The sequence below is a fragment of the Salarias fasciatus genome, assembly GCF_902148845.1.
Source record: "Salarias fasciatus chromosome 7 unlocalized genomic scaffold, fSalaFa1.1 super_scaffold_4, whole genome shotgun sequence".
Taxonomy (NCBI): domain Eukaryota; kingdom Metazoa; phylum Chordata; class Actinopteri; order Blenniiformes; family Blenniidae; genus Salarias; species Salarias fasciatus.
This window is the reverse complement of record NW_021941229.1, coordinates 11,292,744-11,317,472: the sequence shown is the minus strand read 5'-3', so window position 1 is coordinate 11,317,472 and position 24,729 is coordinate 11,292,744. Positions and strand designations below refer to the sequence as shown.

At 41.7% G+C, this 24,729-nt stretch overlaps 1 protein-coding gene across 5 annotated transcripts in view; it reads right to left on the bottom strand.

Annotated features, from left to right (window-relative positions):
- The window catches only part of rxraa (retinoid X receptor, alpha a), a 118,601-nt gene that overhangs the window by 7,271 nt on the left and 86,601 nt on the right, over positions 1-24,729 (bottom strand). For 2 of the 5 annotated variants that reach the window (XM_030084249.1, XM_030084254.1), the window contains 6 exons: positions 21,455-21,614; positions 17,785-17,964; positions 13,100-13,284; positions 4,823-4,952; positions 3,665-3,797; positions 1,474-1,565 (listed from right to left, as the gene is read on the bottom strand). In XM_030084249.1, the coding sequence (XP_029940109.1) occupies positions 1,474-1,565; positions 3,665-3,797; positions 4,823-4,952; positions 13,100-13,284; positions 17,785-17,964; positions 21,455-21,614 (880 nt within the window). The remainder of the gene's footprint in view (positions 1-1,473; positions 1,566-3,664; positions 3,798-4,822; positions 4,953-13,099; positions 13,285-17,784; positions 17,965-21,454; positions 21,615-24,729) is intronic. The other 3 variants (XM_030084251.1, XM_030084250.1, XM_030084253.1) reach the window with 3 other exon arrangements.

The following is a 24,729-nucleotide window of genomic DNA, read 5'->3' as shown; positions in this document are numbered from 1 at the left end:
TTGTTATTTCCACTGTAACTTTTTATATTGAAATTGATCTGCTTTGAATTTACCTTAACATTATAAAAAATATGACTTTAAATGAAGTAAATCTGAGTTTTAATCACATGGAGACATGCAGGGAAATAAAACGTCAACAATCTTCAAAACACAAACCGATTCATGATTTTAGACATTACAAACAGTTTTTTTTTTTTTTTTGGGGGGTTGTATTTTTAGGAAAGTTGCTTGAACCAAATCGTGAATCACAAACCGAAGTTTACGCCCCTAATTCTCTCATGTGTACACAAATGAGGTGAGGCTGATGTTTTGTTTTGAGAGGAAAAAAAAAACTGAGAAAAGATTTAAAAGCAGGACATCAGAAATACTTTGACTTCTTCTCTGAAAGAAAAAAACAATCCCAAAATAAATAAAGTGCAACAAAATCCTTTCCTCTTCTTGTTCCAAACATAAGAAAAGCACCAGTTCTCTACTTAGTTTAAGCCCACCTGATGTTGTGTCTGTACTGTCATCTTGGCAGGAATTCTGAATGTGTGGAGTCCTGATGGACGGCGGAGGAGTGGATTATGCTGCAGGAGCATTTTGTCTTATCAGTACTGGAACTGACTGCAGCTGAATTTAGAGCCAATGAGGAGGAAAAACACTATTATTAAAGTCATATTTCAAACTAACTGGAGGATTAAGATCCTAAATGAAAACACTGGGTTGACGATCAATTTAAGCTTTTGGTCCTCAGTGAGTCATATTAAATACTGGTATCGTAAAAGGGGGAAAAAAAAGAAAAGGGCCTCAATAAAACTTACTTGGAACTTAACCAACAGTGTTGAAGTGTTTGCATGTACTCTGGTAACCGATCCGCAACCAGGTGGGCAGCGAGCCGCACCACAGCTCACTTAAGGTGTCTGAGTTAGTTTTGGAGCAGCGGAGGTGTTGTGATCTTCCCGTCTGGTCCCAGCGCTGTTTGAATAGTGAACATACTCGACCAGAACTCGGTGTTCCTAAAAGCCGTGCGCTCGGACACGCCGATATCTCCAGCATGCGCCGCAGTTCATCAACTGACTCCAAGGAAAGTTGTGTTTGATGCTCATGTTTGCCTGCAGGAGCCTTTTTTCACAGGTTACAAAGAGCATCTGACAACAACAGCTAAAAAAAACAGGAATATTGTCAGAAAATTAATACTTTTCTGAGTTATTTGTTTTGTCTTTGGTTAGAAAAATAGGAAGTCAGGTCTGATGAGAATTTTCCATTTGACATAAATCCTTCTCTACGCTGGCAACGCATCCAAACATGTAAATGAACAGGTGGAGGAGAACCTCTTTAGATCATGTGATGTAATTTATGTTGAGATTATGCACATGTTGCGGCAATTGTTGACTCGAACGCCGTCCAGCACACTGATGCAATCACCGTTTGGATAATTGAAATAAGTCACAGCTAAAGACGACGCGCGGCGAAATGCGTGTCGGTAGTTACCTGGGTTGAAAAGGACAATGGCTCGGAGGCACCCCAGTTCTGTCTTATCCATCTGCATGTCCCTCATCTTTGACACCAGCTCTGTGAGTACTCTGCACAAAGGACACAAAAAAAAGGGTTAACAATAATCAGATCAGGCATACTATTTCAAGTTTCAAGTCTCTGAGCCACAGACTATTTCTGACGCCCTCAGTTAAGATCACAGCGAGTCGTTTGGGTCTAATTGGTACGTTTTTCACAAACGCCACAATACTCCTTATTGTAAATCACCCAGAGCCAGACTGGTACAGTAAAAAATATGTTTTTAGCCACCATCCGGCTCACAAAAAAAAAAAAAAAAAACCCACCGTAAGATCGGTGGAAAAGTTTACAAGCCTGCAAAGTAATTATATTTAGTGCATGGCTTTCATAAGAGGGAAACACACGCTGTAATCGAACACCAGCGCCGCCGCCGTCTGTGACTGACATCAGTGGTAGGAGTGTCGCTCGAACTCCTCACCCCTCTTTGACTCGGTCACACCCTCACCCTCTCCTCACTGCTCTTACCCCTCCAACTCCCACCCCGCTCCGTTTCATTGTGCCCCTCATGCTTGGATAGTAAAGTCAATTGTGGCTCTTAGCTCATTCTAATTCAATTTGCTCCGAGGAGGAACAACAGCGCTAAAAAAAGAGAGGAGAGAAAAAAAAAGGGGGGGGAGAGAGAGAGAGAGAGAAAAGGACTCAAGTGTTTAAGTTAATCAGTCTCTTCATTTGTATGGAGAAACGAGGGAGGGGGTGCAGATAAAGGAGCATTATCAGTTCTCAGTATCTTAATGCTTGCCACAGTTAATGCTGAGATGGAATATGTCCTGTGGCTGTGAGCGCTGATGACTGAGCACAGCGGCCGGGGATCAGAGAGGAGGAGAGGAGAGCGACTGAAAGTTACACTGCTGTTTGTGTGAGTCGGACGACAGCAGCGGAGGCTGGCGATTCTCTGTGGGCATTTTACTTTTCACACAGCTTCCTAATAGCAACAGCAATAACATGTGAAATGACTTCCCCATTTTTCAATCTGAGCATCTCAAGTTTTTTTCTCACATTATGATGAATCTGAACAGACGACAGTCAGAAATGGCCACCAGTGAGGTTCCTGCACACTTTTCAAATATTTTCTGAACACTTCCATTTCCTCTGCAGTGCTCATGTCTAATATAAAGAAATTAATAACGAGCACTTGAAGCTGCTTCACTCTGGGAAACCATCGTGTCAGATTTCCCCGATAGTCACCTGCTGTCATATAATCTAAAGCAAGAGGAAAACATGAGTTCCAAAGTAGATCGTTTTAACACACCCTTAGTGTGACATGAAAACTGTATGTTCTCTAAAAGGTTTACAATTCAAACACACACTAGAGAGCATGCAGCGTCTAAGAATAGAAACAAAAAAATACACCTGGATGTCCAATCTACTTTGAGAAAAAACAGCCTGTTCAGCCTTCAGTTTGAAAAATCATTGCATTGGCTTTTCTAATTGTGGTTGAATTAGTTAGATTCCTGAGCACCAGAAAATCCAGCTCCTTCTTGTCTTTGTCATGAAACCACACATACACACACGCACACACACACACAAGCGTGCAGAGAACAATACACGAAAAGCATTAACAACGGAGAGCGCACAACACTCAGATGATGAACTGGATGCTATTGGGGTGACTCTCGCTTATAAAACTACCAATACGGACTATAAAACTAGATTTTGGACTGGGAGTCAAGCCACTCTGGAAGTTGCCGTGTTCGTTATGGTGCAGAAGAACTGTTTCCTACGGCGGTGCAGCACAGTGCAGCAGCAACGCTATCACGGTCTACTCAGGGCGGAACCCGAGTGTTTTCATAAAGTTCCACCTCGGAATCTGTTTTGGTTGTTTTTTGAGTGGAAGGCAACAATGACAGTTGCCATGGAAACAGATAACCATAAAGCAACAAAAGTTGAGCCTTCTCGCTTATTTTCACTCATTCATTAAAAATCAGCTGCTAACCACATCATTAATTTTATTAAGAAACATTTCAGCTACTTTGTAAATCAGATAAAAGTTACAAGCTGTTTTGTCCTTTCTTTGACCCCAACTTTAAAAAGCGCGACTTATTATAGAATGAAAAAAAAAAAAAGGCTAATACAATTAAAAATTTTAATTGCAATGATGTTTAAAAATAACCTGTCAAAGATGGCTCCCACTCCGGCACTGTGGGCGCTGTTGCGGTGCACGTGAAGGCCCGTCGCCAGCAGGATCCCGTCTTTTACCGCTATCGAACGGTGCGAGAATGACGCAATGAGGAGCTCATTCCAACCTGAGGCAGAGGGGATGAGAGGAATTGAGGAAAAGTATGAGAAAAAAAAAGGGGGGAAGAAAAAGAAAAACAAGAAAATCCCAGTACAAAAGTTCACACAGCATTCAGGCAAAATGAAACTGACAACAAAGCAGGGGGGGAGATTCCAATGAATCAATTGAGCTGCGCCGCAAAAGCGTGCAGCTTTCTCAAGCACAGGCATCAGGTTATTACGAAGACATTTGAATCATGCTTTCTTAAGAGACAAGCGTGTAAAAAGGATGAACTGCGCCTGCCATCACAATGAAGACAACAGGCTTGATGTGCCAAAGCAGGGGCTCGACACAGAGAGCAATGAAGACACAAGACGCCGCCTTTTGAGTGACAGGGCTCCTTTAACTGTTCTGCCTGGCAACACTCGCCGCTTCTCCCCAGAGTTGAGTTGGGTATGAGAGGAGCTGGGATGCTTTTATCTGTGATACAGCAGAACTAAAGCGGTTATTTATAGAAAACCTGAGAGCTGAGAGGAGACGAGCTCTGCAGAATAATGTCTCGCTCTGCTTTACTCAAGTCTCTCCATCAATGTATGTGCAATGGACGGGGAAGGATGGGAGGGTTTCTTTTTTTTTTTTTTTTTTTTTTTTGAGGGGGAGGTGAGGAAATAGACGGGTGTATAATAGCATGTTTATTTTTCTCCTGGAGGTGGATTCGGAGTATGATGGTATAATTTGGAGCGACAGGCAGGCAACAAGGGCAAAGTGTTGGGAGAACCCAAAAGACCTTCCTGCGTGTGACGTCGGTGAATGCAGCAGAAGCGACAGATGATTCACTCCCTGCTTTACAGTGCCGCTTCCCCTGTTCCCGAGCGGGTCGCTGACTTCCCCACGCAGTCACATGACCGAAACAGTGATTCACGGTATGGCGACACGAGTCTAAAATCAGCTGTTTTGTGCATCTCAGCCGATAGTGATGATATCTGTACTTGTAGCTTGTAGTATTCTAAATATTAATTGTTGAAATCATTCATCCGGGGTGTGTCGACTGACCTGCTCGTAGAAGGATGACCTGGTCGTCCAGCGGCAGCTCGGAGAAGTGGGGGATCCTCTTGGCCCACTCCACCAGGGTGAAGAGCTGCTTGTCTGCTGCTTGACAGATATTTGTCACTGGGTCGTTGGGCTGCGAGGAAGCGAACACAAAGAGTCAGAAAGTACGGGAATGCATGAAATGAATACTTTTATTGTGGTTTTTGGCTGAGAGCCCATTGTCACACGCTACCTATCAGTGCACACGAACACGGGTGCTGCATTGTGAGGAATATCCTCCAAAGAGGAGCAAAGTAGGAAGACAAAACAAACAGTGACTCTGTCTCGGCTTGTAGAGGAAATACCTGCAGAGATCTGCCGGCGAAAAAACAACTTTCGCTGAGCACACCCGTTCTTTGGGGGCCTTTTAACTGAAGCACAAATCAGCCTCTTGGACAGCTCGTGGAGCTCAAGAGGCCCTTGAGAGGCTCCGCTGACACTTTACAAGAGAACAAGTGGTCAGGAGCTCAAAAGGGACTTTATTATCCAACCAGGAAAGCCTTTGTAAAACGTGCGCCCAATATGAAAAGCGATTATTCATATTTACCTAAAGTAGCGCATCTTACAATTACATATAATACATTTTTTGTTTCATCTTGTAAGAAACAATGACAGAAATTTATAGGATTTTCATATATCCACATTCGTTTTTAATCAAAATTAATTGAAGTTCGTCATCTTCCTGAAATGAAAAATGATAAAATAAGCTGTTCCACCACTAGTCTGGTACACTGCCCAAGGTACAAAATAGGAGGGCAAATTCTTTGGAAATAAAGAGGCCTCTGTGAATCAAGAGGAGAAAGCTACAATGATTTATTGATTTGACTTCATTAGACCGACTTAAGTCTTGTGGAGAGATGAGCATAAACGCAGAGGGAAAACGGATGAAGGCTCTCGCAGGTCAAAGACAGTGAACATGCTTTTAGAACGCCCTCTTTCACTTTAGAGCACCCGGGAAAAGTGTGATCCCAGCAGTGGTGGGGAACAGCTTACATATACGGCAGTGAAATTATACGTGATCGAAAGTTAAAGAGTCTGAAAGAGCAGAAATCATTGAAGGTGAACTTTGCTGACAGAAGAAAGATGGAAAACAGAATATTATGAGTTATTGCTCTGAATCAACTTCTTTGTGTATAACTGCTTTTTTTTATTTTCAGTAAAAAAAAAAAAGAAAAAGAAAAGAAAAACCTCCTGATATAAACCCAAATTGATGTGATCCAGATCTTCAAATCTTCAATTTTTACTGTTCCAAAACATAAAACTGCCATTGTATCACAGAATGAATGATTTTACTTAATGATTCTTAGAACAGTGCTTCTGCCAAGTTATGACTGAATGCTTTGAAAAACTATGAAATTACATTATTTTCTTTGAAAAGGGTTACAAAACACTGTGGTATTTGGTTGGCAGCTGTTTGGAATTTCAGCCATTATTTTTCACTGCTTCATGCACATCTGTTTTCATCAGGTGGTCTTACTGTTTAATGAAAGTATGACTAAACTATTATAGGCTCGCTACACTGTTATAGGATTACTATTGCAACAAAATCATCTGTGAGGTGAAACTAGCCTGCTTCATGACAGACTAGCAGTGATTATTTAGTCATTTGCACGGTCAGTCCTGGGTTTACATTAGCGGCTGGAGTCCAAACAAGGCAGCAGCATAATGCCCAGGGTGACACATGACTATTGTGTTAATTGTGTAAAGTATGAAGAGTCATTTAATCTGGATTATAACAATCAAGACATCAGAAATAGTTCCCTTTAAAGTATTTTTTTCATGTTCACACTTTTGAGTGGTCTGTGTGTGAGAAAAATGATTTCAAGCCTGAAACTGGATTGATTGTGCATGTCTGTAAGTCTAATATGTTAAGTATGCATGCTACGACGCCAGATTTGTATGTACTTTAGGAAATTGTTGATTCTGACAAATGATCCGAATACTTAATGGAATTACAATTTTGCAGAATCGCTTCAGAAAAGGCTGCATCTATGGAGAGTAGCAGTCATTGATGGTTTGATGACCTTTGGCCTGTTGCCATCACGTATAATGTAAATGAAGTGAAAAACTAATTCTTCTAATGAGGACTCTTATATTAAGAATGAACAGATTTCAGATCGCACAGAGCGCCCCATTGTGGCCGTGCACGGTTTAAATTAATAATTACCTTTCATCTTGACAAAAGCAGCACTCAGCACTGTTGAACCACACCTTAACATCCTTTCAATTTTTGAAACTTGGCTCTTTTACACCCCCTCTCATGCTAAGCTACGACAGGATTTTGCGTCCCACTTTGCTTTTATTTCTGATGAAATCCTCACATCATTTACAGAACTCATCGCGGCTGAGCTGCTCTGTTCAGAGGTCGATGTCATTTGTCTCCAAACCTCGGTCCTGGTTGAAACTGCGTGTTCTGCTCTGATAATTAGGAGAGAAACCTGCGGTGAATGTTGTGATTGTTGCATGCACGCTTCGCAGTCCTGACACTGTAATGATGTATTCACACAAAAAAAAAGGCAGAGGGTGTGATCTCTGTGTGCTCGGAGATCAGCTCGTCCTGTTTAGATGAAGATCACTTCTGTTTGCAATTTAAGCGGGCGGTTCAAAGACAAGGACTGCTTCTCCTTAACTGTCCTGATATATTAGATTCAGAAGTTTAATTCCCTGACCCGAGGGGAGTAGAGGGAGGAATACTAATGCAACACATCCATTCACAGTACGACTAACGCACCACAATGTGGCTCCAACTGGGAGGCAAAAAAAAAAGTTGAAATCCTAAACAGCGCTGTCAATCTCAGATGAGTAATTTCCTCTCGTCCCAGGAGGGCGTGTCCTTGATATGCATGTGGATAAACAAAGGTTTTGTTCACTTTTCTTTTTTGCATAATTTTGAATTGGGTAAACATTAAATTCTAAGCATCCCTGTGTGAACTCGCACTTTGACAAAAACAGTCAGCAACTTCTCCCCGACTTCCTTCTCCAAATCCCACAGATCAATGCTAAAAGCTCAGAGGATCCCGACATCAACGGCGGCTCTCAGGAGAAGATTAGTTCAAGATGAAGGGGGAAAACATCTCTCCTCTCCAGTCTCCTTTTTGTAAAACGCAGGCCAAAGACTATCCCATCGTCTCCTCCATGGTCCCTCCCTGCGGTGTGAAACTCGCTCTGACTGCAGAGCTCTGTAGATACGCCACTGAAATATGAAAAACTTAAACCAGACACAAAGTCTATACTGTTTTCAAAACTAAAAGTCACTTCTTCTTCTTTCTTCAGGGGGAGAAAGAAAACAGGCATCTCATGAATATTTCAGCATGTGATCTCTGTGGGAGATGTGGACGGCTAAACTATGTGCAAATTATGATTATTTTTTTTATTTTTTTTTTTACCCCCTAAAAAAGAGATATAAACAGATTTGGCTAATTCATTTCAAAAGGCCGGCCCAGCAAAAAACAAAGAAACACAAGAGGGAGGGCTTTCGGCGCGTCGGCCACGGTCGAGCCACCCCGCCTCTTAAGAATACAAATCCCAGGGTTCTCGTTAAACATGGCAGGCCTCATGAATGTTGAATGGCTATCTTAGCCGTGTTTACACTGACCTGCTTTCTCTGCCTGTGTCTGTGGAGATGTAAGGGACAGGAGCTTACGCCTCAAACAGTCGTCGGGCATCGCATTACTGTATTTACTGTTCCACTCACAATGTATGGGACGCCGTCAAACCACAGCGGAGATTTGACCGGTGAGAGAACAACATTAACCTTCCTGTATGAAGTCTGGAAAACCACTTTCAAGGTCTTGTATGTGAAACTGAAGTAGCAGCACGCTTGTGCATTGGGATGTAATGCAGTAACGCTCGTGGAGTTTTCACAGTGCAATGAGTAAAAGTGTTCACTATTGCCCCATTTAGATTCACTTCCACTGGCATTACATTCTGCTGGTATTTGCATTTTTTTATTTTTAAATAATTACATAATGTAAATTAAGATAAAATTAAAGGAAAAGCTTGGATACATCTACATGTGAAAAACAGGAAGTGCACTTCTATTTCTTTTTTTTTAAATGTCAGCCAAATTGCTGTTTTTCCGGAAATTTAAACGGTTTTACAGCCAGGCACTATATCCACCATGAAGCTCGATCATCCCAGCAACTAAGAGAAACACCTTGCTTGCATACTGTCCCATAAAATTTTTATCACTTGAAGAGGGAGACGAAAGATTTTCCTTTCAATTTTTTATTATTCTGCTTGAACCAGACTACACTAGCATGACAACAGAGGCAGCATTGGGTACTCAAACAAGATCAGCTTGAAGATGACTAACTCAATTGCCCCACTTTTTTTGGACTGTAAAGAGAATATGTCCTCGCATATTCACGTGGGGAATGAATCATCAAGCTAATTATCTCCTAAATAACAGCAGCCCCTTGCTCCCTTGAGTTATGAGGATGCTAAGAAAGCGGTGCAGGAATGACAGCCACCTGGAAACGACAGGAAATAAAGAACTGAGCATGAAACATCCCGAGGAGCAGCTCCTCCTCACGTGCCCCTCCTCTGAAAGGGAAGACCTCTCCTCGTCTGACTGACGGCACATTACTAACGCCTGTTTAACTCCTGTTCTAGGTCAGCATGAGATAAACACACTTCATTCAGCCTGGTCAGACCCCGGCCATTACACAGTGACGGTGGCCTATTCATGGAGTACACTCATGGCCTGGGCCCTGTGATTAATTATAGCATGGAGCAGCGCCTCTCAATAGGGACCTTATTGGAGGGGGGGGCTGTAAGGGGAGTCCTTGTGTTCAGGTCAGCCTGCATACCGACACTCTGCAAGAATCACAGCTTTAACTGAAGGGTTGCCGTTTCCTAGAAAGCAGCATTTTATTCAGGAATCCTTGCGGTATAGTGATAGTTCTGGTTAAACCTAATTTACTGCCTTCCTCTTCCACTTCCAGATTGCTCACTCCCGCAGTTTCCAAATTACTACTCTGCTGGCAGCAGACAAGGCGCCAGAGACAAACTGGAGCCAGCCACGTCCAAACACACCTGCCAGGTACGGACACCACCACAGAGGTTCAGTCGTGCAGCTCGTCCTGGTTCCTCAGCACTCACCAGGCTTGATGGAGGACTTCCATCAGTACTGGGAATGAAAAACGCTCTTCTTTGCCACACTTGACAGATGGAAAATAGCCTTCGGCCACCAGAATGCATTTTAGGGCCCATTAGGAGGAACTAAGTAACAAGGTACTTTTGTTGAATTTGCTTTTGAGATTAGAAAAACAAAATGAATGTTAAGGCTGAGAGCTCTTTGACTGAATTGTTTTGATCATGTGTTTAAATGACATTTAGTCATCACTGAGCTTGTCTTCATTTGAAATGTAGTTATACATTGCCGTCCTGAAGCAACAAAGAAATTCTAACATTGACAAAAGTTCTTATATTTTAGTATCATAATGTAAAATGATTCCATAAATGAGTGATTCACATAAACTTGCTTATTCTCTCTAGATTTAGCTTTCCTCCCTAATTTTATGAATTTATAGGACAATTTCCAACATTTTATATGATTTTCTTATTTTAAAATATTTATACACCAGTCTTGATATTTCCCCAAATTATTTCAATTTATACGGCTGTCTTTAATTTAATTTTTACTGGTGTCCTTTAACTTAATTTCCACAATTTTATTAAACCAAACTGATTGAAATTGATGAACTCCATTCCACTTTACTTCATTATGTTTTCCAGGGTGACGCCAAGTAAACATTTCTCAGAACTGGGCTACTTGTTTGTGCGGTTCTCATGTTTTTAAAGGCCTTCACAGAAACTCCTCTCGGTGTTGGGCGGGCGGCGGGCATTGTGGGAGCAACTGTGCCCGAACACACTCTGCTGTGCATTACAGTGTCTGAGCTGCCAGCCTCTCCCACGTGGATCCACCCACCCCTCCCCCCGCTTCTCTCCAATGTCAACGCTCATCTCCTACATTTCCATCTGCCTTCCCCCCCAAAATAGCCCCCATTTACTCACATAACATCCTTCACATTTCTACCTTTACTTCACAGGACATTTCCCTTCCCTGAAGCCAATGAATCCCAGAAGAAGCCTCCCCCCGTTTCGTGTTCAGTGTCACTCCCCCACCCTCGCCCTCCTCCTCCGCCTTCCCGCCTCCTTTCCTCTTTGGTAGAGCTGCAACACAGCTTCTGTTTCCCATCTTCCAGCAGAATTCCCGAGAAAGCCGAAGCTTTGTGGGATGCTTTCAGGAACAGTCTGTCTGCTGCATTATTCATGGCCGCTCGTCTCCTCAGAGTCAGAGACATCACATAGTGCCCAGCTGATACTGAGGGGATGGATGAGGAAACCCACAGCTGTGGGAGAGAGAGCCCATATCACATGTGAACCTGTGCTACACTCCCAAAAAAACATAACAAAACAAAGAGTACAAACGCCACTCACATCTGATGTCTATTAACATCTCAGCCAGCAGACTTTCAGCTTTACACTCTACAGTAGAAACAGCCACATTCGCTTGAACGACGAAAGTAGGGTGAATAAAACCGAGTTCAAATGTTTACTCTGTAAAAACTGATATATTACACTCCGTCCACAGACCTGACTTGGTTTACATGTGTGCCGTTTCTGGTCTCAGCGATTCGAGGCAGAAATGAAACACAGAGGCTACCTGCATATGGAAGGAATTATAACAAGTTGTGGACAATAGTGGATCGGCTCCAGGAGGATTTGGAATGCAGAAACTGCTCAAATATATGTCAAAAGCTATAAATCTGAAAAGTATGTAGTTTTGTTTTGCTCTTTGTTTTACTGGCAAATACACTGGACTGAGCCAGAATCCTACTGACACCAGCTTCACCCCCGACACAAGAATCTGCATTTCCATACACACAGATTTGAGGGAAACTAACAGTGATTTTAGTTAATTGCATCGGTCAACTTCAGCTCAGTTACATTCTGAGCGGCTCCATTTGTTGTATAGAAACTTTGTTTTAGGTTTTAGGAGAACTTCAAAATCCCTGAGAGCAGCAAAAAAAATAAAAAAGGAAACTTTTCGCTAAAACTACAGAAATGTAATAGAATTATAGAAGCTTTCCCACCACAATTACAAGCAAAAAGTTCTACGATGGGCCCGAGTGACAGAAAGTCAATGTTTTGTGATGAGAAAAGTCTAGGAGCTGTCTACATTGGAGCAGCATTGTGAAATCTTTGGGATTCACAGTCATGCAGTGGATTCCACTCTCGTCTCATAGCAGGACTGTCCATGTAGGCTGGGGAGCTTTCCTGTGCAGAGTCTGCATGTTCTCCCCTGTGAAAAAATTTCCCGTAGATGTAGAATAAATTTTGTTGAATCGAAGATTTTTAGCTTTACCTTTGTTCTTATAGTCTATCAAAATAAAAAGTACTGAAGTGGTGGGGGTTACTGTGTCCAGCTGAAGCTTGCCGTCAAGATGAAATTCAATTTTTATTTTTACTTTTACAATTTCAGAAGTGTTCTTGTTTTCTTTTAAACTTGACATTAGGGCATTATTTACACAAAGTTTTACGCCATGGCCATAGTAAATATTTCACATGTACACGTGTGAGTACATGGACAATAACAACAGCGGCGGCCTCCAGAGTGCCGTGTTTTTAGACTTTCTGTTGTTTCCATGCAAACAAACATCATTTTGAAACTGATAGGTCAGCTATTTTAGTATGGATAAGTATTCGAACAGAACAATTTAATTGCTTCAACTTGAGATAAATTTTTGATGCAAATCAATCAACAAAATTGCAATTACACATGAAATACATGAATTATTACTTTAGGTTTTAGCTGAAAATCAGCCTGTAGAATGAACAATAAGCACATATCTGGTGTAATTTGTCCATGAATAGAATTTTTGACACATTTATCAAGACACAGTGATGAAAGAGGTTCATAAGAACTGAGCTGGAAACAAGCTATACTGTGTGAAATATTCACTTTTAATTAACACCTGACTGCGAAACAGTTTCTGTACGTGGCAGCAGATCACAACAAGTCGTTTCAGGGCACGAAGAAAGGAAAATAACTATGAATCTGCCGAAGGTAGCGGGAAAAATGAGTGATTATGCGCTCATACCCACAAGTCTCTGGGTAGATCAAAACAAACCACTCACACTGTGTATTACTGCTCCTGTGAGCGTGAACGTGTGAATGAAATTGATGAGCGGTTGCACAAAGGCAGAGTGGGACTGTTTCGCAGGTGGACTCACCGAGTTGGACGGCACGCCGATGTTGGTCTCTATGTAGGTCTCGGTTTTGGGTTCGACGGCCTGCTCGGCTTCCAGGATCTTCTCCACCGGCATGTCCTCGTTGGCGCAGCTGGTGGACTCCACCTCGTTCTCACTCTTCTCCTTGGCTCGCTGGCGCTCCTCCTGAACGGCTGCATGTAACAAAACTGGTTCCGGTCACTACTGCTGTTTTCAGCACGTGTTCAAGAGCACGCATTGGTTCAAGTCGTCAGCCCCAGTTCCAGAAAAGCCAGAATGGTATGTAAACAGGGAATGTCAGATATTTACACGCTAAACTGTAAAAACCCTTGCACTTTTCATTTCAGTTATTTTTAAGGCCCGGGCCTGACTGGCTGGACGTTTTTACAAAATGAACATTGTTTCAGAGATGCTTTCATTTGTTGACTGAACATATCTCTATCCAATTGTTTTTTTTATTTCGTCAGGAAATGAAAGTCAAAAGTCATTCCAGGAAATGGTTTCATTGCCTGAGAATGGATGCCCAGTTTACAGGAAATGTGCAACTGCATTGTCTTTTGTTTGAGCGTAGCAGAAAAGACATATATATTAGATAGTTTATTAGACTCATTCTGGAGGTACTATTTGAAGATTTCTTTTTCCACCTGGCGATTCAGTAATTTCCTGCAGTGTTAGAAAATAAAAAGATGCAAGACCTCAAATTACATTGCATATATGTCTAGTTGTGTACCATAATGATGAAAAGATTACATCAAAATTGTGGAGAGACTGTTTATTGGTATTTGCACAGCCCCTGCCAATGTCTTGAAGGTGAATAAAAGTCCACATGCTCTTGGGCTGGGAGCTTTTTCATTTACCTTGCAGTTGTCTGTAACAGCAATGTGGAGGAATTTTTTATTTATTTATTTATTTTTTTTTAAGTGTTCTTCTTTCCTGCTTCAAACGTTGAGCCAATTTGTGCAACTTATGTTGAGATGTCAAATTTAGAAACTTGACAAATACCATAATATTTGAAAATTTCACCAAACATCCCAACTTTTCTGAAACTGGGAGACTGCACATGGCTTGAATGTTCTGAGTAAACTAAAGCTTTTTCCCTTGGATCCTTTCTTCATACGTGAGTAGTAAAATGAATACACCCTCGGTCTGTTTGTATCTCTTCAGACATGCAGACTATATGCATGCGCTCGCTCAAGTGAATGGGTGCTTCGCTGTTACCACAATACAGTATGCGAGTGTCTTGGTGAGCCACTGAATGAATAGTGCATGACCTTGTGTGTATTATGACGGTAAACATATCCAGGGGAGTTGAATCATCAATAATTGCATCAACAGTTTGGATGGAATATATAAAGGACCTTAGACCTGCATTATGCACATCCAAGCAGTGGGGAAATGTTCAAGGACTTCTTCTAACTTCCTTATCAAAGAGATGCGATTTTCATGTCGTGCTCAATGACAAACAACCATCTCCTTTTATGCACAAATCATTCATATGTACATACATAATGCATGTGCCTGCCACTCCACGAACGGAGTTGGAACGTCTTAAGAAATAATAAAAAAAAAAAGGGCCTCAAAGCAAATCAATGAAAACTTTATGTTCGAGCAGATTTGAGCACAATTGTGTCGGTTCTGTATCCCCGCTGGCTTGGCAGGCAGACACAGGAAATGGTCTGTGTGCTGAGCAGACACCGAGACTCACCGCGGCCGAGAGAGGGAGAAACCGCACCTCCGCCCTCAAGTGAGAATGAAATAGATGTGTTTTGTCTTTTCAAAAAGCTATAATTTCCTTAATTCAAGACAGCACGGGGAAAAAAAAAGGGACTGTGGCTTTCTCGGAGTTTGTCTTCCAGCTCTCTATTGAAAAGAGTTTTGGACATATGGTGTTGCACATTAAGGGCTTTAGGAAACTGAAAGTCAGCATGCAGGTTTTATATACACACCTGGAAAGACTTGCAACCCCCCCCCTTTCACCCCTACACACTGGGATTGCCAAACGAAGTGTCTAAAGTTTCCCCTCACTTTGGATCCTGTTCCACGTCTGAATCGGAGGGGCCGTGGTCTTGTTATGTGGCGGGGGGTAGCGAAAAGGAAAGCGGAGAGGGGGGAAAAAGAGGGGCCCCACTTCGGAGGAACTGCTGTCTGGCGGTGGAGGTCAGCCCAAGGGTAGAATACTTGTGTTGGAGTCAGGGAGAGGTGAGGAGGGCTGAAATCATGTTAGCTTTATTCTCTCCTCCTCCCTCCTTCTACTTCTCCTCTCCTGACTGGGAGAGCATAAATTCATTTAATCCTGTTTTTCTGTGGATTCGCTTAGCCTTTTGGGCTACTGCCGCCTTGTTCTCTTAACTGCAGCCCTCGGGGTGCAGTGTGGGGGGAGCTTAAGCAGCACTGCGAGTGAGGCAAGGAAAAAAAAAAAGAAGAAGAAGCAGTAAATGATAATATCCTTGAAAGGAGTAAAGAGCCCAACAATGACATAAATAGGAGTTAGGGATGGGAGGAGAGGCCAAGGAAAGGTCAAGACAAGTTGGCCTGCCTACAAAACACATTCATCAAAAAAAAAAAAAAAAAAAAAAAAAATCCGTTCAACGCACCAGGTTAACGCCTGCTGCCATCGCATCGCCATGACTCTGCGTCGCATCGAGCATCGGCACGTTAAATCTATGCACCTTCCGTTCAGCCATCACGTTACTGTAATGGCGAGAGGGCGTAATTGATTTGTTCAATGTGTGAAAGTGTGCTTAACAGCACTGCCGAGAGCGCTAATATTTCTAACACCTTCATGGAGTGTTAAAACTCGCACCTCGCTGACTGTTTCTTACCCCCCACCCCTCCGCGCACACAACAGAACTCCTCCCGTTCCTCCTCCACGCTGTAATTGCTCCCCGAAGCTGCTTTACTGTACTGCTGCGCGAGGAGGAGGCTGAAGACATATTTTACAACACCGTGTTTATTTGGTGTCGCTATTTAGGAGCGCGGCGCTCAACAATCATCATCAAACAATTCATTTTTAGCTGCAGAGGTACTCAAAAAGCAGCTTGTCTCACTCAGGGTATGAAAGGAGACGAGGTAAACTCGGGCCCCGCAGTCACATGCATGGGTTATTGTGCCAATTTGTTATGCACTTAATGTTTCATGAAAACATTTATTCTGGAAAGGTAAATTTATTAAAAAAATAGTCTGTATTGATGTGCCAGTGAGGAATGTTTCATTCATGCAGTTTGCCAGGGGAGGTGGGAGGAGCTATGGTTGAACCAGCAGCCTCCTTCCTGCTGAAATATCTTATTGCAAAAGGCTGATCAGGCGTGTGAAGAATCCAACACACAACCCAGTGTACGGTTATACAAGCAAACCTCCTGCTGACACCAAATTGTCATTGCAATGTCTTTCAGTCTGAGTGGTGCTCAACATTTCCTCCAGGCATTAATAATTACACGCACACAAACGAACATATTACAGCCGAACGGGAGGCTAATAAAACGTGTTCGATGCAGTGAGGCTGTAAAGGTGAGGCTGCCAACGACGCACTGCACAGTTGTAGGTCAAGCCTCAGTTTTATCTGGTACTGAACGGAACTGAACTGAAGACAGATGTTTCCAGATTGATTCTCAGTTAAAGAAATAACAGGAATTAACAAAACCGAGGATCAGAACTGACAAAACCAGGAGTTTCACTGAAGCAGAAAACACAGGGTACTTTTCAGGGAGACACTGACTAACCTGGTCAAAAGTTATATTTGGGAGAAATTGAAGATAAAGAGCCAGAGGTGCAATGGAGAACCAAAACCACGATACTAAAGAATAATAATAAAAAGGAAAAGATGGCAACAAGGGACAATTTTGATCCAAATGAACAAAAGCTGAGTGATTTCTAACAGATGTACTAAATGGCCAGGAGCAATTTTTCTGCATTTTACTAGGTTGAAAAAAAATGAGAAGTAATGCCAGGAACTATAATACAGGTTGGAAATGGGTTTTGCTGACTCAAATAGGTTTCCATGTTTTTTTTTTTAATCCACATATCAGAAACTCTGTTCACTTTTTGCTTGTAGTAACTGGCCAAGAAGTGAACACACTGCATGCTGGAGCTAATCACATCGACGCTAATGCTGTCAGCAGCAATAATGATCTGTCAACTGGCTCTGATTATCAAACTACACGTGTCACCCAGACAAACAGCTGTGGAAATGTCAGTATTTCTGCAAAAAAAGGGCTGAAGTGCACGCATACCGTCAGCGGCTGATAATTCGAGGAAGGTGATGCTAATTTTCACTGTGCGTTGCTATCACAAGGCATTACTCAATTTGAACACTTTGATTAAATCTTGTGTGTCCAGTAACTTGCAACATAAGCACTGGAATCTTGTGACTTGTTTGTGTGGTTTCACGAATCATTAGAAGCTCAGGATCAGAACTGGTAGCCTTCCAGGGGATGCGACTGAAGCAGAATCACCTGTTAATATGATTTTATTCCTCTGGCCTGAATAATAAACGTCTCCGAGGACCTTCAGTTCCCACAAAACCCTCACATTGTTCCTGCATGCAGCCAGATTTGTAGCTTCGACTGCGTTCTCTGCCTTCCAATTAATAAGGAAAAGTGCTGGTGTTGGTTCAAATGAGCAGTCATGGATTAGTAGAAGCATAAGAGAATGTGTAAGTGTTACTTTATCCTCAACGGCATGTGCTGTACCTTCTCTCTTCATGCCCATGGCTAAACACTTCTGGTAGCGACAGTACTGACAACGGTTCCTCTGGCGTTTGTCGATGACACAGTCTTTGTTGTCGCGGCAGGTGTAGGTCAGGTCTTTGCGCACAGTCCGTTTGAAGAAGCCTTTGCAGCCCTCGCAGCTGTACACCCCGTAGTGTTTACCTGAACAAAGAGATAAGAGGATCGTTAGTGTCAATTCCTCCCGGGAACACACTTTTACCGTTTTGTTTTGTTTGATATGAACGACAATAAAGTTGGTGACGGAACAGCAGCCAGTCATAAACATATATATCAAGCTGTAAAAAAAAAAAAAAAAGAAGCTGGGCCAAGTCCAGGAGAACATCTATGAGTGCTGGTCTTAACAAAGTGAGGTATGGCTGAGGTACAAAGTTAGCACAGTGCAATGCTAATCAATTAGAAATCTCGATTCATGCTTATTCCATCCTGTGGTATTTCCTCTTCTTGTACTATTGGGCATCAAGTTACAGTGATTTCTATACATCTGTTGCAAACATTTTGAAATAAGTGCAGAACTGAACCACAAACTGTATCCTCAGCACCTGAATTTAAAAGTAAATGTCACATTAAGACATTTTAAACATTTCTTTTTGTGTCCAACTGAAGAAAGGATGACCTCTGATTTGTGTATTCTGGGCAAATCATCTGCCAGTAAAAGAGCAAAGTGGGCTACAAGACGTATAAATGCCCTTTCCAGGTACACATCAGACCCTGAACCCGTTAGATTGCTAAAGTAAGGTTAATCATCTCTGATCTGTTAATAGGGTGAGCTTTTTGTTTGCATGTAGCAACAAAGGTGGGAGCAGCTTTTAACAGGAACACAAGAAAAACCGCTGAACGTGTTTAAACTGCGTGAGCAGGTATGAGCCCTCAGATCACAGTGACATTTACAGTCTGCATGAACGGCCTCGCAAACAGAGATTCTAACGGGAACAAAAGAGCAATTATGATCAAAGAGCTATTAAAGTGAACACATGTAACGGTGATGGAAAAGAAAAGAAGGTTGCCCCGCAGGTTTACATTAAAAGCAACTGTTCATAAACCACCAGCTTTTTTCCCTTATTTATGAAGGACAGAGGCCATTTGCATTCCCCACTGTTGCTCCGAATTGTTTCTTTGTTAGCTCTTTGCTGGTGAGACCACCAGAGAAGACAAATAAAGCCTCCAAGCACAGCTAAATGAAGCATGACTCGCTATTAAACTCTGTTTTGATTCCCCCCCATGGGTGCATACGGCACCTCTGACGCAGGATGACAGCAAAACTGGCCGGTGAATTAGATATCCACCTCAATCCTACGGCTGAAAGCCTCTCACGTTTATCCTCTGAAAAACACTGACTTATTTGTTGGCTGTGTGAAAAACGAAGATTTAATGGAAGTCTCCAAAGAAAGCCGCTGTGTGAGTCATTTCCCTCGGCTAGCGTTTAACTCCGGGTGAAATGTTCTTGTGGTTGAAGTGGTGAAGCGAGGTCCTGACCAAATGATAACCCATGATTAAGCCAAACCAAAAGTGAGCCTGTGTTCAGAAAAAGACCAGAAATGTCAAAAGAATTAAACAGTAATTTCTGCCTTGCATTGTTGAGCCTCTGAGAGCGCTGTCCTCACGTACGAATTCAATGCTAAAAATAATATGTTTTTATTGTCGCCACAAAGCTTGTAATGTTTTGTTTTCCTCGTGTAGTTTAAATTTGAATGAGTTTGTGAAAATGGAACAAAATATTTATAATTTCATTGTCAATTTTCTTCAAAGAGCCACATCCACAGCATTATGAGAGGAACCAGAGCCAGAGAAAAGACCAGAGACGACCATAGCAAATTACACTCCCCAGATCAGATACTACTGTGTTACGATCCATATCCACAGCCGACAGGTCTCCAGTAATCTGGCCTCTAAACATGGTGAAAGGGCAGTCAACAGCATGTTATGATGAATTTACGGACACATAATCATAATTTTGAACACATGAGCAGCATTAAATATATCCATAAGTTAATTACATTAAGCAAACAAAGTCATGTCTCTAAATATTTGTTTCAATTAGATGTTAATTTCAAATGAATATTTAGAAAGTCAAGATCTGACTATGATAAGAGTTTGATTGTAGACAATGTCCAAGAGATTGCAGAGATTTTAAATTTTGTGCAGATCAGTCTCAGCAAACTTTATAATGACTCAATTCAATAACCTAAAACCAGACAGTTTCTATGGACTGATCACAGCAAAATGCCTTGAGTAGTGCACATGGAGAGCAGCAGGTGTGAATCTGGATTTGTGAATTTGAAGTAGATTTACATGTGTGTAATGAGATTTGTGTGCGAACAGATTCCAATATGCATATCAACATTTGTGTGCACTAGAATTTGTGCAAGCCTACAAGGGCCTGAAAATGACACTATCCTCACCTAATAAAAAATATAGTCCGATGAGAGCGTTGTCCTTGGTGAAGGTGCAGACAGAAACATTTACAGATTTACGTGCATCAATATGGACAAGATAAATGTTTACCAAAGTAATTATGCGAGCACAAACTGTGATTTGCACAAATCTAAGCAGGCACCAACAAATCTTATTACAGATAAATATTCTTCCACACAAATATCAATATACGACGTGTCAATGTAAATCCAGATACACGCCCTCAGTCTCAATCATCGCATACAAGTAATTTTGCCGCTGTAATAGCTCCATATGTTCAGGACGATGCTCGGATATATTTTTTGAGAATGTTGCAGCTGACTCAAACAGATAATTGTCTCACTTTGTATTAAGTCTCTTCTTAAAATGCAAACCTGGTGATTTGGAAATCTTTGCTTACTGATTCCAAACGATTAATTGAGCAAAAAAAAGTCTTGAAGTTTGGACCGAAGTTGATTAAGAAAAACCTGAAAGCTGTTCAACATTCCCTCCATATATAGATGACACTTCTAAGCTTCATATAAACACCTGTAAGTATTGAAGCATCTACATTTAAAGTAGCTTTGCAACACAAATTGTCAAACTTCATGCTCGTGAGGTGGCTCTTCTCCAGACCTGCCTGTGTTTGCTCTCTTTCTTCACATGCTGACAGCCTCACAGTGGGGAGGCTGCTGCATGAGTGATGGGCTGTGCATGGATTCCCTCAGACACAGCGCTTCTCTATTCCAGTAGAAGTCATCCTGAGGTTTGGATCCATCCAGACATACGCTTTCTTGCCTCATAATTTCACTTCCTTTCATGTGCGTTTATGCTGCTTTCCTCCAGTACTTTTTTTTTTTTTTTTTACCCCCCAGAAGTGGCTTCACTCTGGTCTCCGAACCATTTAGCCTGGATTTGTGACGACTGACTGTTGTCTGTCCAGGAAGATCTCCCATAGCTGGAAACAGCGGTGTGTAGTCGTGCCAAAGCGGTCCGTGGGGCTGAAGCTGACCAAAGTTCATCTTTTGAAACTTCTTGGAGGCTTTGTGGTGTGGTGAAAGTACTGGCTTCAGCATCGTGCTGGGGACTCCCCCTTTCCTTTCAATTCGTAATAATGGCGCCTTGTGTAGTGCCAGCTGTTGGGAAATTATTTTTATACACTTCTACAGATCAGTCTAGTGGCTTCATCTTTCTTCAAAACAATTTGGAATCAAAGATTTTCGATGTGACGGGGACTCACCTGAGGAGCGGTCACCACAGATGGCGCAGATGTGTTTGGTGAGCGACAGGGCCGTGCCCGAGGGCTGGGCGGGCACCTTCATCACGCCGTTGAGGCCCAGCGGGGGTTTGATGTCCTCTGTACTGCTGACCGAGTTCATCGGAGAGTTTAGCTGGAACATCAGCACACACAAAACACACAGACAGGTCACAAAGCAGCTCCCTGAGGAAGGAGAAATAAAGAGGGCGACACATTATCACGCACCTCATTACACGAGCTTTGCATAGTAAGCTGGGGATAATAAAAGGCCAGGTTTTGTGAGAGATTCAAGTAATGAGGCTTATGATGCTTATTTTCAGGTTACATCCTGGGACTCTGTTATTATAGCTTTTTATGATTCACAATAACAAGAAAAAACCCATCTTATATCATACTGCTCAATACTGATCCCTTTTGGCAAAATTCATTAAAATGCAACCGTGTTAAAGCAGGACATATCAATACTTTGATATCAGGACAAAACATCCTGATGAACCATTTACATGATATGAAACATGCTGGAAAGCATCATAAAATCTCCATTACAGCAGGAAAAGTCTTAGAAATTTGATTAATTTCTCACTGGATCTATTTAAAAGTAAGACAGTGCATGCAATTGAGCACCACTGTATTAAAACACATGCAAATAAGTGCTCTAAATATGATTTACTTTAAAGCACTGCTCATGTGTTTGAAAACCTTACACAACTAGTATTTCACAGCTTTTCGATATCACTTATTACAATTTTAAAGCATCAATCATTTGAAACAACTAGAAGAAAAAAACATCTCAATGTTTAGGATAATTGTAGATTCACAAATGTACAATTTTTAATGATAGAGAAATAGAAATATGCAAGTTTCTTACTGATTTCCAACAATGTGTGGTCATATCTATCTATCTATCTATCTATCTATCTATCTAATGTGACAGAAAATATGCAACAGACTCCAAATCTATTTAAAGTTCTGACAAAACTGTCCCATGCAGCCGCTGAAAAGGAAATCATGTCTGCGACTTCTTAATGCAGATGGTCAGCTAATCTTCTTTGCTGCCTGCCTTCCTCTCCTCCCTCCTGTTTCAGATCTAAATCTGGCACAGCAGGATTCTGCACCACTCCACCCCAGGAACTCTTTTATTCATGCACTCAACAAGCCCCGCTGGCTCCCAAACGTTGAGCACGAGCATAACTCCGCTGCAAAATTTAACAGAACAGCGGAATAAAGAGACAGCATTTGTTTTAGCAGCAGTGCGACTGCAGCCTTAAGTCCAACTTCAAATGCTGCTTCTCTCTCTCTCTCTCTCTCTTCCTCTCTCTCCTTCTCAGAAAAAAAAAGGAGCTTTGATAAAATTCATCCCAAAGTGACCTCTCTACGCCTTCTGCGAAAAGTGAAGAGCAAGGGAAGGCTAATTATTATAACTAGCTACATGCTGTTTCCAGAGGAGATAAACGTTGAGGGGCATGATGTAAATTATCCTAAAATACTAAATGTACTGGGTGGAACAGATTCAAGCTAACCATTAGCTGGTAAAAGAAAAAAAAAATGTTGGCTTGGATAGGCCAAAGCTGTGATTGCTTTACACAGCAAAAAAGGAAGACAGTCTGAATATCAAACTGACAACACGGAGCTGAGAGACGGAACAAAGCTGGCAGAGCCGCAAAGCCACATGGACTCATACAGCCAGACAATGTTTTGATTACGTTACCACATATGAGAGATGTCTAATAGAAACGCTCCTTGATTGAGCTCTCACTGCAGCGGAGAAGCCCTGCCTCCATCAACGGGGTCAAGAACGAGACAGAATAAGCACTTCTTTCCCAGACATGGCAGGGACAGCGTGTTTTGTCATGACCAAACATGTTCCAGGCTGTGTTTACAGTCATCTGGCAGAGAACATTGGCTACATAACGGGGAGACGTACAGAGAGGTACAGTACATATCACAGCAAACAATGAGCTTTCACACACGCAAAGTATATAAACTAAACAGCCACTGACTGCATATAAATGCTGGAAACTGAATCCAAAGCTCCACGTGGAGCTCATTTATTTATTCCTCCAGGGCTGCATCATCTTGTTTTGTAACAGAAGAACATGAAATCTTCTTATTAAGGCTTTTTCTCTAATGTATAATGAGACAGCACTAGACCAACGTTTTTAAAGCTCTTCTTTTTTAAATCCCCAAATAAATATCATGAGATGAAAAATGCAGGGATTTATAGTACACGATGTGTATAGTTTAATCGTTTAGGATCAAGCCAGGAGTTTGATGAGTTCTCAGGTGTATTTTAACAAATCTTAATAACCTTCTTTTTCCTCTCAGAGAATTCAAACTGAAACTCTCATCATTTATGGATTCAGTTTACACTCAAGCTTTCAAATGATTTATCATTTTATTCTCTTTAATTTTAGTTGGGACTTATCTCAAAATATCTGAATATTTAACCTTAGTCCATATTTAAACTACTTTATATAAAATTCCAATCTGAGTAAAGAAAAAAAAGGAGGAAAGATACATTTTCTTAGTTCATATCTTTGGAGATGTGCCAGTAGATTCCTTTGAAAAGTCAAACACTAAGAGGCTCCTAAACTCCAGTCAGGGAAAAACTTTTTCTTAAAATCTTAAAAGTTTTTTCAACAGACCTTTGCCTAAACTTGAAATGCCATGGTACAGTCCGAGTGGCGGCCTATGAACATAGGTTACCATGGTTACTGAAGGACGGTGATGAGGATGTCTGGATGTCAGGATTATGAAGCCGTGCAATCTTTCATCTGTCACCTGGTGAGGCTGCAGCGCACTGTTTTATTCAGCAATTCAAGCTTTCATGGGTGTGAAGGGTCGAGCATCCTTAAATACACTGAAGACCATTCACATTTCAGCGGCTACAAAAACATATAGGATGAAGCCATTTCTGTTACTTTACAAGTTTACAATATCACTTTCACAAGGCCTGAAGATACAGGACACAAGGACACAAACATTGCTGCATCAGGAAGCATCACTTGCCAACTTCAGCACAATGCAAATGAGAAACATGATTTGGTCTAAATTTAGCACATAATTGGACAATGTGTGAATGCCAGGGGGCTTTAAATCTGAAATGATGGAAGGAAGCTATAAAGGCCGACAAAAGATGCTTTAGTTTTGACAACTGGAAAAAAAACAAGGTTTTAGTCAGACAAGTATTCAAACAAAAATCCATGTGTTTTTCATATTAGACTTCAAATTAAATGAAGCCTGTCCCAGCTGGCACT